Source organism: Panonychus citri, unplaced genomic scaffold (assembly GCF_014898815.1).
Source record: "Panonychus citri isolate SS breed McGregor unplaced genomic scaffold, ASM1489881v1 Contig00135, whole genome shotgun sequence".
In the NCBI taxonomy this organism is placed as follows: domain Eukaryota; kingdom Metazoa; phylum Arthropoda; class Arachnida; order Trombidiformes; family Tetranychidae; genus Panonychus; species Panonychus citri.
In genome coordinates, this window is record NW_026515540.1 from 1,289,490 (window position 1) to 1,301,835 (window position 12,346).

Here is a 12,346-nt window from a genome sequence, read left to right on the forward strand (position 1 = left end):
AGTGGAAAGTGGGTGGTGGGTGGTGGATGGTGGATGGAGTTAAATCTTGTTAACTTAATTGTGTAACCAAAGAACAAGCATTGAATATGCAATCATCGATATAATTAATAATTGGTCAATTTCTTAATTGTAATCACAATCAGCGTATAATTAAATGAACGTAAAACAAGTTGATTTGTAACAAGATTAAGATTAACATGAAATTGATTGGCTTTAATTGCACTTAAGTTAATATTGTTAATATAATTTGGCTTTTAATGTAAATGATTAGTAAATTAAATCCAAAATCATTTAATTGTTTAATCCTTTGAGGGCATACACTTGAGTCTTTCGAATGCAGCTTTTTCAAGACTTTCACGATGATCAGGATGAGCGATTGAAATTAATTGATGAGCCCGTTGACGATTAGATAGTCCAAATAAACTGGCGATTCCATATTCGGTGACAACATAATGAACATGAGCTCGAGTTGAGGTCACTCCAGCTCCGTGTTTAAGGTAAGGTACAATTTTAGATTCACCTTTATTGGTGGTTGATGGAAGAGCCAAAATTGGTTTACCTTTACCATCAAATGAAAGAGCAGCTCCTCTTAGGAAATCAACTTGACCACCAAAACCTTTAAATGGAAACAAAAAATAAACAGATAAATCAATAAATTGAATTGTGGCCAATTCCTTCACCAGAAATTAAAACTAACCAGAATAAATTTTAGTTCCAACGGTATCAGAAGCCGCTTGTCCAGTAATATCAATCTCTATACATGAATTGATCGCGGTCACTTTAGGATTAGATCCAATTACATGTTGATCGTTAGTGTAATCACACGTTTTCATGACTATTGATGAAATTGAGGATTCGATTATTTTTCCATTCGATTAACGATTAACAATCAATAACTTACTTAGATAAGGATTATTATGAAAATAATCATAGAATCGAGTTGAACCGATAATAAATGTAGCCGTTAGAAAACCTTTCTCGGTGTTTTTCAGTCGATTTGTAATGTTACCGTTTTCAATTAGGTCAATTACTCCATCGGAAAACATTTCCGTATGAATACCAAGATCTTTGTGATTTTTACATTGCGCTAAAACGGCATCGGGAATACCTCCAATACCCATTTGAAGAGTGGCCCCGTCTTCAATTAAATTGTCGGCGATGTGTTTACCAATTTGTTTTTCAACATCGCTCATTGGTTTAGGATTAAGAGCATCTAATTCAGTCTCATTCTCAACCAAATAATCAAATTGTGACTCATGAATTGTTGAATCTCCAACGGTCCTTGGTAATCTCGGATTCACTTCACCGATAACATATTCTGACACTTTAATTGAATCACGAATTGATGTGACCGAAGGTCCCATTGAATGGAAACCATGTTCATCAACTGGGGTCACTTGTAACATGGTCACTTTAGGTTTTAATATATTTCGTCTGAAAAGTAGTCCCGTTTCCGAAAGAAACATTGGAATATAATCAGCTCGACCTGAATTGATCGCTTCTCGATCCAGGCCAGAGGTGAATGAAGCTCTTACTCGGAAAATTTTAGAATATTCTGGTTTCATGTAATCGGGAATGGTAAGTGACATCAAATGGAAAACCTTAACATCGGTTAAATTGTTGGCAATTCCAACTTCCAGCATTCCCTTGGCTAAGGCTTTCGGTGCACCAGCAACCGCTTGCATGGAAACCAAATCACCTGTTGATGGAAAGGAAGAGGAAAAAAAACATAAAAATTAATAGACACAATTAAAGGTTAAAATTTAAACACAAAATTTCCCGTTAATAATAAATCAATGGCCAATAATAGTTGACCAAAAGACGAAACAGTTTCTATAAACAATGTAAACAAAAAGAAATCATAACAAAAACAACCCAAAAGGAACCAAAACTATTCCAAATTTTGTCCGTTTTTAGCTACAATTAGGTAAAACTAGTTAATTCATTAATCATCTTAATCGCCAGAGTTAAGATTGTGATAAATTTTACTGAAATAAAATCAAAATAATTACCTGATTGTAAGACGGAAAGAGCTTCTTTGGCACTAACATATTTAGGCTTTCGTCCGGGAAGCGGTTGACTTGGTTCACTCCTTAAGGAGCACAATTTGCGACAGTCAATCAACTGATTTAATCTTCGGCGGTGATAATTGACTAATCTGGTGGATCTAAACACAACCATAATTGATTGAGAATAAAAAAAACACAAGAAAACAAAAGAAGTAAACAAATGGCAGAGAAAAAAATTCAACAACTAAACCAGAATTCAAAGTAACCACATTAGCAACAAGTCTATGGGAGACAAATTCATTCATCTCTCTAACTTTATCTTTACTTTCTTTTTCTCTTTCTTTTTGAATGATGTATCTTCGCAATCATCATCTTCACAATAAATTAAATGTTTAATCTTGAGATAATTGTTTATCTTACTCACCTCAAGATATTGAGATTTCATTGATTAAATCAGAAATCAATTGTTGAACAGTTTACACAATAAGAATTAAATCTGATTCTAATTATCATCTATTAATAAAAGATAATTAATCTTTCCTACAAGTTTTTTTTGGATAATTTTTTTTCTATGAGAATAAAATCAAGAATCGAGTTATCAGAGTTTGGGTGCTACTCAATTATCATATTTATTAATAAGGTCATTCTATTAGGGTAGAGATTCAAGGTCATTTGATGGTCAAAAGATGACACTAAAGATATAAAACTTATATGCCTCGGAAGTTTTCAATATTTGGCCTAAAAGATAGTTGCTGAGGTTGATCTTGGGTTTAGTTTCTAAGACAAAAAAATTATCTAAGAAAAACTGATTGGAAATTTAGTGTGTGATTGAGAGAGTAATAATTAAAATTAGAAAGCAAATAATTGAAAAATACTTACCAACAAATACTATTCATCATGAAGAGAATCAGTGATTTATTGATTTGTTTTTATTAGTTAACGAGATTCTCCATTCAATTAATTTGATCTTTTTAAAGTGTTGTTAATAATCAATTGTATTGCTGATATTTATCATCAACAACAGGAATGTACATTAGTTAAAACAACAAGTTGTAAAGGAAAAACAGAAACAGTAAAACAATTAAGAGGTTGAAGGTGATAGGAAACAATTTTTTCTAGGAATTAGTTACATTAAATTGATACGAAACACATTTGACCGAAAAGTTAATTAACTTTACAAACAATTAACATTCACATTTGTTTCATGTCAATATCAACGATCAAATTAAATTTCAAATAAAATAACAATAATAATGATAATTGGAGAAGAAATGAACACTTTGATCAAAATCACTTTTTAGGAAAAATATGACAAAATTAGTTGATTGCCAACCACAGATACGCCTTTATACCAAATTACTGTTATGTATTAATTGATTGATGACCTAAGGGTAGACAAAAAAATGAGAAAAATCAAAACAATTAAAGTTATTAATGAATCAAAGGTTAATTTTTCTAATTCTATTAGCAATAATGTTAATTGGTTAGATAAACGGTAGTTAATATTTAATCACCAATCAAATTACACATCTTGATTACTTTACTCTCTCAGTCTCTCCCTCTCATCATCATTTTCTATAATCTCTCTGACCCAATCATTGTATTTAAACAATTAGCTTTTTTACTCATTTCTCATTGATCATCAATAGTCATCACGTCAACAGTTGATTCTCCAATAGTTCAATTTAGTTTAGTTAGTTTTCAGTTTTCTTCATCTTTAATAAAGTGTAAAGTTTTTCCAATAGTGAAGTGAAGTTACAATAGTGAAGTTTTAATTGTGATGTTTTCTTCTGTTTCTTCAACTAATAAAAGTGAATTTTCCAAAGGATATTAGTGATTAGTGACTTTCTTCAACGAACTTCGACAACTAAAAGTTAACAATTTCCAAGGAAAGATCGGGACGACTGACTTGTTATATTCAACTAGAGTCAGTCTTCCCTCTTTCTTTGAAAATTAACTTATCAACAATTAAATTGTGATTCATCTTTAAAAACTCTAATTACTATTTTTAATCATCAAGTGAATCAACAATTTGTCCAACAAACATCAAGAAAAAAGTTTTGACCTGTTTTTTTGTATCTTTTGTGTCCCTTTTTTATAACTATTATTGTGAATTTTATAATCGGTGATTGTTGGTGATTAGTTAATTGTCTTGGTCATGAACGCGTGGTTGTGATATAATATTTCCATCTAAATTCTGTCAACCTTAAATCCTTTGGGAGGATTAAGAATAACTGATTAAAACTTTTAGCCCTTTGGTCAACGTTCCATGTAACTCTTTTTACTTTTGTCATCTCAACCACTACGCTGATTTTCAGGTAACAATTAACCAACTGATTCCAATTAATAACGGTTTTATTATTCAATTAAGACACTTTTTCATTCTTAATTGTTGTCAATTTGTAGTAACTCAAAGGAAAAGGGTCAGTAGAGATAAATTATAAATACGAGTTACGTATTTATCATGCTCTCTTTTTTTTCTTCATCTCTCTCTCTCTCAAGTAATTCATTATTAACTACAATGATTAAGAGAATGAGTAATAGTACTGAATGAGTTAATCAAAGTGGTTTTACAAATTGTTTAACTAATCAACATAATAGATTATCATTTTGTGCTCAAATGTTTGACTGAAATTTTTCTCGATTTTTACACTGTGATTAAAGGTTCAGTTTACAATTAAGAATCGGAACAACACATCATCGTTTAAATGACTTTTCTCTAGTTAATCAAAAGTAACAATCTACTAACCTGAGGAAAATAAAGTTTTTTCTTTTAATTTAAAAATTGTTAATCGGTTAATCGGTTAATCCAGTTTGCAATATGTATCTTCGATGTGTTTGTTTGTTACTTTCTATTATTTGGTTGCAAGGTCAGTTTGATGATTTAAACTTGTAATTGGCAAGTGGTTCGTTTTAATTGTAGTAGAATTAAATTTAATTCTCCTCGTGTAATGAGTGCATTTCTTTAGCCAACTGGATTTAAATTTTTTTTTTTTTCAACAGTAGCAACAAGTCGACCAGTTAATCAAACTAATCAACTAACAACAGTGTTTCCAGCCAAAGGTTAGTTCATTTTCACAATATATCACAAAAGCCTGAGCCTGAAAGTGAAGAGGAAAAGATTTAACAATTTTTTTAAACAATTAACGTGCTTGTAAATCAGCAAACAAGTGGCTTCATTTTGATTTACCTTTGACATAAACAATATAGTTACAGCTCTTGTTAATTGGCAACAATTAAAGTTTGCTTTTTAAAGCTTTGAAAGTAATGGTGAAGATTAATTTTCTTTTTTTTCCATATCATCAGAAAATTACTTGATTCGAACAACGGAAACACCGACTTATAATCAGATTCCTCCCCCGTGGTTATTTCCGGATTCTGATTCTTCATAAAGAGATCACTTTTCGAGGTCGAGTGTAACATCGCTCCATTATAGTGAAAACACCTTTAGTTTGATTGAATCGACGAATCGCCTCTCGAATATCACAAGGAGTAATACATCCACTGGTTGATTCGTTTGTCATTGTTTTCAATCTTTTCGCTGGTTGGTCAGAGTTAATATTTTCATCTGTACTTGGCTCTTCGGAATTGGTTGAATTAATCTTTTGATTGTTTACGATTGGAACAGCAAATATATCAGGATAATCTGGATTCCGCATCTTGAATGTTATTAACCCTGAAACTGGATCATTTTCTTGAACCTCTCGATCTTGTTTAACTAAAAGTGCGATATCAACAATCTTGGAAACAAATAAATTATTATTATTACAAGTAAATATTTGCTTTTAAAATGATTTTATCCACAAGTCTCACCTCAGCAACTGTCTCGTAGGCTAAATATTGAAAAATTTCCAAGGCATATGGATTCAGTTTAATATCTTGAGTGTCATTTTTTAGCAGCCATTCCTTGAATCTTTTAGGTTTTGCTTTATTGGCGAAAGTTGCTTGTCGAGCCTCACTGTATCGTAGATATTGAATTTTGGTCATGTTGAAGGTCATTCGATCCATTCTCTGTTAAAATAACAGTGATTAAAAGATGAGATCACTTGAAAAATGCTGTAATCTAATCAAGATTGGAAGGTTATTGTGATCGGTGATAGAGAAAAAAGCACAATAGAAATTTACCAGATTACGTTGGTGTCTAATCTCATCGAAAAAATCTTCATTGAAAGCAGCCACTAAATCACCTGTATGATCAATCGATGTAATAAACTCATAACAAAGTTTAATTCGTTTTGATGAAAGTTGATTATTCTGTGACGATTTATCTGATTGTGGAAAATTGGACGATTCTATCTCTGCAGAGTTTTCACCAGAATGATTGAATTTTGTCGCTTTAGATTTTATATCCTTAATAGAGAGGTAACGTAATAATCGAGCCAATTTTACTTTATCCTTTCTCATGAGAAAAATGATTTCCTCCAAACCGATCACTTTGGTTCCTCTGACGTAGGCAATTTTATTGGCTTCATTAAGCTGAACAAAACAAAAGAAAAAACCACATGATGAATACCAATAAATTAACAGGTTACAATCATACGTTGAATGAATACAAATCAAGTTAATCACAAAAAGAGTAACTCACCAAGTGGCTCATCTGTTGATGAACAATATCTTCAATTAAAAAAGACGATTCAATCATAGGTCGAGATGAGTCACCAAAACCATGCCTACGACCATCAAAGAGCCAGAATGACATCAAAAACGATCCCATTGAACACATTGAACGTTCCAAATTCCAGATTAGACATGGAATCAACCGAAACAATAAAAATAAAAGAAATAAAAAAAAATTGAATCAGTTTAAACCACAGGAATCAACAGAAAAATTGAAAAGTTCAATGGACAATTTTTGGCGGCATGGGTTGGAATCAGGTCGAGGTTACTCACATTATATTTTGGATCTCAGTTGTGTACCACCGAGTGATTGATGATTTCCCGGATTTGAACATAATAAACTATCGAAAAATAACAATTTATGTACAAAAATAACAATAGAATATAAAATAAACTCTAAATCAAAATGTTGATGATTCTCAATTTGCGATCATATGGTGGCCGAGGGAATGTCTATAAATCTACAAGTGTTTTTTTCTTTTCTATTTCAATTTTATCCCTTTTTGTTTTCTTTTTTCTTTCCCATCAAAATTAATTGTTTTTCTCTTTTCCTGTGATTAATTGTTAGTTTCATGTTACCATCATAATGTCTAACAGGTATCGGAACTCTCGAGCTAACAGGTGGGAGGAAATTACTCACCAAGAACAGTTGATTTTGGCAAAGAAACGAGAGATTGAAGAGCGATTAAAATCAACCGATGTTTCATCTTGTAATTCACCTTCTACGATAACATCGTCATCATCACTGCCACCGTCTTCGAATTCATCATCATCATCTTCGTCTCATTCTCAAATCGATCCAATAACCACCACAACAGTATCACCTTCAATCTCAATAGTTAATGATTCAAATAACTCTGATATCGATAACAGACCAGCATTCATTAATAGATTTTCAAATGATGGCAGTTTCATGGAAATGTTCAAAAAGATGCAAAATCCAAATTCATCTTCCAGGTATGATGACGAACTGATGGTTGCTTGATTTAATCTATTTCATGTTCTTCTCTCTCTCTCTCCTTGAATTTAGCTCTCCGGTCAAGTTTGTTAAAAGTGAAGAGGAAGGACAATTAACACCAGTAGACAATGAACAGAGTTTAAAGCCCAAATTGGAGGACATTGATGAGAGAGTTAAACTGCCTGTTAATCAGGACCATAATCTTCAAGAGGAACAACAATCAAAGAAAGGTATTGGTGCAACTTTTAATTTGAGTGATTCAATTGTTAGAACTGAAATACTAATCATGTGAGAATGAGTGAGATCACTGATTACATCTAATTATAGTGGACTTTTGAATGAAAGGGTCAGTTGCATCAATTTTTGAATTTGTTTATCATCATCCATCATATTCCCCACACTCTCACTCTCACTCTCTCTTTCTCTTTATCTTATTAATCCTTTATCATAAAACTATCAATCTATTTGTATAATATTTGATACTTATGGTTATTCCGTTCAAGTCTCTCCATCAGGAGATGATGAGATAAGAATGGCGATTGAAAAAAGTGCCATCTATGTCGCTATGAATGGTTCAGAAGCTGAAGCCAGATTAAAAAGTGATTGCATCAATGATTCAGACTACAGGTTTGTCTTAAACAAAAAAAAACTCTCATCCTATTGTAACAATCAAAACTAATATGATAAAAATGAAGATGGTTATACCAGGAAGATAATGTGAACCACCAGTATTACAAGCGACGAGTAGAGGAGTTGAAGGAGGCCAAAACGAGAGCAGCCGATTTTGAGTTATCTGCATCATCGCCGTCAACTTCAACAACAACAACAACAAACAATCCTGAAGATACTTTATCGTCACTTGCTGATTATCATGATTTAGATGAACGTAATCCGATTGATATGAAAGGTAGAAAGAGGAAAGAAAGTCGTTGGTCGGAATTTTCTTCAAATCAATCAGTGAACGAGGATGATGATCAAGAAGCATCAAGTTCATCAATTGTGCCTCCACAAGATCCTGAATTGATTAAATATGCGATCCAAGTGTTTGGAAGGTGTAATTTAACTGCTGAACAGTGGAAACAATTGGAAGATCAAAGGAAGATGAAAGTTCTGGTCGCCATGGTACAGAGAAAGAAAGCCAAGAGAGCTAAATTCGAGGCCAGTGGACGTCCGATGTACGAATATGATTCAGATGAGGAGGTTGACGGTGGAACTTGGGAACATAAGAAAAGAATGGAGGAAATGGAGAAAACAAGAGAATGGGCCGATAAAATAACAGAAATGAACAAAGGTAAACATCATATTGGTGATTTTCTACCACCTGATCAATTGGAACGGTTCATGAAAAAATGGGACTCGATTAAAGATGGATCAACTTCAATACTTTTCGATGAAGATTATCAAGATTTCAAGCTTCAATCTCAGAATAAAGGTTACAAAATGCTGGAGAAAATTGGTTGGAGCGAAGGTCAAGGGTTGGGGGTTGATAGTAAAGGAACTACAAAGCCAGTTGATGCGTAAATATTATTTCTAATTTAGATTGACAATTTAATTGAGTTTTTGTTTATTTTTTATCCTCAGCGATGGAGCTTGGGGTGAACGTGCTGGTCTAGGACAAAAACGACCTGATCAGCTTGAAGCTGATGATGATGAATACGAAGCCTACCGGAAACGGATGATGTTAGCCTACCGATTCAGACCAAATCCATTGGTGAATAATTATATTATTGTTATTACTTAACCGGATCAATATCAATAATGAATTTCCTTTTTTTCTTTACAGAATAACCCACGAAGACCTTATTACTAAAATTAATAATATAATCTATAAAATTGAACAATTTAATTGGATCGCAAATAAATTGTACGTTTAAAAAGTTCTTCTCTTAAATTAAATTTAATTGTTGAAGATTATCACTCAAGTTGGATTTACAATAACTAATTCCTGTTGAAATTTTTCCAAAAATGAAACACAAAACTAGAAGTTTTAAAAAAGTTTAATTCTACTAATCTTAGTTTTCTGTAAGAATAACTTATAGTCATTAAGGCAAATTACTTAATCCAACGATATATTAATCTCTGAGTTGGAATCAAATGGAATGGCAATTAAGAGAGAGAAAGACACACACACAGCCGAATGGCCTTTAGATAATCGAGAGATAAATAAATACTTAAATTCGTCACCAGTGAGCTTTGTACCTGAAGGCATTTGAAGATTCATACATGTATTAAATGTTAAATAAGTTCTGTACCAAAACTCTGGTGTTTAGAGAATCTTCATGACCTGATGCCTCAGAGGTCAAAAATTTTCTTATCAAGCGCATTGCAAGCCCACGATTAACTCGAAAACTTGAAAGTTCTAACATTAAAGTCCATTTCAGCGTATCGACCATGCTTACTATCAACTTGTATCTCCATCTTGTTCATTGATGTGAACCAATTTTCTCGTGAGAGCTAATCAACTGCTCTCTTGTTATTAGGACGAAGAATTGTTTTAATTTTTATAATTACTTTTCGTTTTCTCACAAATTACTTTGTTTTTCTTTTCTTTAATTACTCTTTTCTCTCTTGTAATTTCTTTTCTAATCAATTTGTTTAATCGCGCCAGGCGAAAGAAAAACGAAGCTTGTAATCTGATTACTACGATGAATGAATCTTTTTACTCTTCTGATTCTGACCAAATCTATTTCATGCCAACTAGACAATCAACCAGTCGACTTAGTCGATTATCAATCGACTAAGTCGAACTTGAGCTAAAACTCAGTCGATCAACTGTCGACTGACTGACTCACTCGACTCTGTTCGGTTTTCTAATTCCACCATTTTGAATTGTAAACTAGTGATGGGCGATATTTAGACTTTAATTATCGATAGAATCGATTTACTAGCGACAGAGAAAAAGACAGGAAAAGAAAGTGAAACATTTCAAGTTGTCCATTTCGATAGTGACCTGCATTCGATTGACAAAATCTTCTCTCTATCTTTGGATACACAAAATTTGTAAGTTTCTTTTTTATTTAACTTACTCTAGATAAGATTTGTTCTTAAAAATCAGTTGATGGATATTATTGTCAATAGATTTTCTATGTCTTAGTTACTGGAAATTTGGAGGAAAGAAATGAAATTTAATAGAAAAAATAACAGAGGGAATGTTATTAGTTTCTTTTCTATCAGCACCAAACTTCATTTCATTTTCTTCTTCTTCTGGATCATTTATGTTAGATATCAAAATTGAATTCGTTTTGAATCAAGAACTGTATTCACAACATTTCTCACCAACATGGTTACTCAATGAATATACAAGTTACAATGTCCATCATGATAATAATCAATTTAACACCAAGTTAAGTGTATAATCATGTCCATCCAAACACTTTTTGACCACAAGTCTTTAGTTTTATTCAGTTTATTTATTTAGTTCACGAATTAAGGTGATCACTTGATCAGGGGGTCAATGAATTGAATTTGATTCTCATTGAATTTATTTATTTTCAGAAAATGGCCATAACCAAATAGCGAACAAATTAGATCTATTTTTGGTTATTTTACTCGCGATTCAGATGAGGAGCTAAATCTTGTTCAAATCATGAATGCTGTTCGTGGAAACACTGAAATGTGAACAGATGACCAGGTTCACTCCATTTATCGGCTGGTGATAAAAATAACTCGCCGTTTTAATCTCATGGAACCTCGGCCTATCAGACTCTATCAAAAAGAGCTAATCTAGAAATGGATCTTTATTTCAATGAAAAACAAAGCGAAAATTCAAAATAATGTTAATAAACTAATGAATCCATGGTGATGAATATTGACCAATTTAATTTCAATGGTGAAACCAAAAACTCCTGAAACTTTATATTAGTGTTGTGATGGTTGATGATGATCAAATTTCATTCTTTTGTTAACATGAAAATATTACTTTTTGATATTAGGATATCACCAAACATGAGTAACAACATAATAAATCAATGAATAAAAGGAAATCATCGATAAAGATTACGAATCATTTGTCACCAAGATCATAGATTATTATTGTTTGTCTTTACTCGTCTTCTTTAAAAGGACTCATTAAACTGGACACACTTCGAATCGAATGAAATCCATGGCAGTTAAAAGAGAGATAAATATACCACTGAATTTCCTCTAGAGAGATCCTTCGGCTCACGAAGGTTCTCCCAGCGCAGATAAAAAGTTCACTCGAGACTCAAGCTACCTGACGAAAGAGACACTGAGTTTATACCGATCTTCTAAATTTCTGTTCTTCTATTCGGATAACATAATAATGAACATAAAGAAGCCGAATCAATACCAAAAGTCGAATTTCTTTTCGATATTTCAATCACTCTGATGATCCAGGATTAGACTGTCAAGTTAATCAATAAGACTACATATCAGGTCTATTCCACTTATCGTTTTATGGTCTAACCAACCGAATTGTTCATAAGTTACAACAGACTAAACCTTCATCGAGCTCAGCAAAAAATACAAAGAGTAGATAATTTAATCCACTATCAGTAAATTGTCAAGAGGAATCACGAAATACAGAAATTAAACCTCAGAACAATTGGAAAGTTCAACGGACAATTTTGGCAGCATGAGCTCGAATCAGGTCGAGTTTACTTACATTATATTCTGAATCTCAGGTTGTAAAGACCAATAAATGATAAATATTTACATTAATTGCTTTGAAAAATTTTTCTAAAAAAATTCGAAAGAGACAGAATTAGAAAGTTTGAAAAAAAATGATAAACTAATCACAATT

At 32.3% G+C, this 12,346-nt stretch overlaps 3 protein-coding genes across 5 annotated transcripts; 1 reads left to right on the forward strand and 2 right to left on the reverse strand.

The window, feature by feature from the left end:
- Positions 1-180: 180 nt before the first annotated feature.
- Positions 181-2,409, reverse strand: LOC128391661 (4-hydroxybutyrate coenzyme A transferase-like). The gene is made up of 4 exons (XM_053351594.1): positions 2,013-2,409; positions 902-1,699; positions 698-835; positions 181-616 (listed from the first exon to the last, which is right to left on the reverse strand). The coding sequence occupies exons 1-4, from the start codon at positions 2,179-2,181 to the stop codon at positions 300-302; spliced, it is 1,422 nt and encodes a 473-aa protein (XP_053207569.1). The 5' UTR covers positions 2,182-2,409; the 3' UTR covers positions 181-299.
- A 2,881-nt stretch (positions 2,410-5,290) lies between these two features.
- On the reverse strand, positions 5,291-7,080 carry LOC128391662 (transcription initiation protein SPT3 homolog). Its single transcript, XM_053351595.1, has 5 exons — positions 6,900-7,080; positions 6,595-6,679; positions 6,135-6,485; positions 5,823-6,020; positions 5,291-5,749 (listed from the first exon to the last, which is right to left on the reverse strand). Exons 1-5 carry the CDS (start codon positions 6,959-6,961, stop codon positions 5,396-5,398), a joined length of 1,050 nt encoding a protein of 349 aa, XP_053207570.1. The 5' UTR covers positions 6,962-7,080; the 3' UTR covers positions 5,291-5,395.
- A 23-nt stretch (positions 7,081-7,103) lies between these two features.
- Positions 7,104-11,583, forward strand: LOC128391660 (SURP and G-patch domain-containing protein 1-like). 3 transcript variants are annotated; one of them, XR_008325857.1, is made up of 8 exons: positions 7,104-7,583; positions 7,657-7,814; positions 8,088-8,211; positions 8,280-9,101; positions 9,166-9,295; positions 9,368-9,448; positions 10,425-10,584; positions 11,080-11,583. XR_008325857.1 is itself a non-coding variant. In XM_053351593.1 (6 exons), the coding sequence occupies exons 1-6, from the start codon at positions 7,213-7,215 to the stop codon at positions 9,392-9,394; spliced, it is 1,632 nt and encodes a 543-aa protein (XP_053207568.1). In that variant the 5' UTR covers positions 7,104-7,212; the 3' UTR covers positions 9,395-9,501. The 3 variants fall into 3 exon arrangements, 1 of the variants encoding a protein (XP_053207568.1); XR_008325858.1 differs by lacking the exon at positions 10,425-10,584; XM_053351593.1 differs by lacking the exons at positions 10,425-10,584; positions 11,080-11,583 and having other exon boundaries at positions 9,368-9,501.
- The last annotated feature ends 763 nt before the right edge of the window (positions 11,584-12,346 follow it).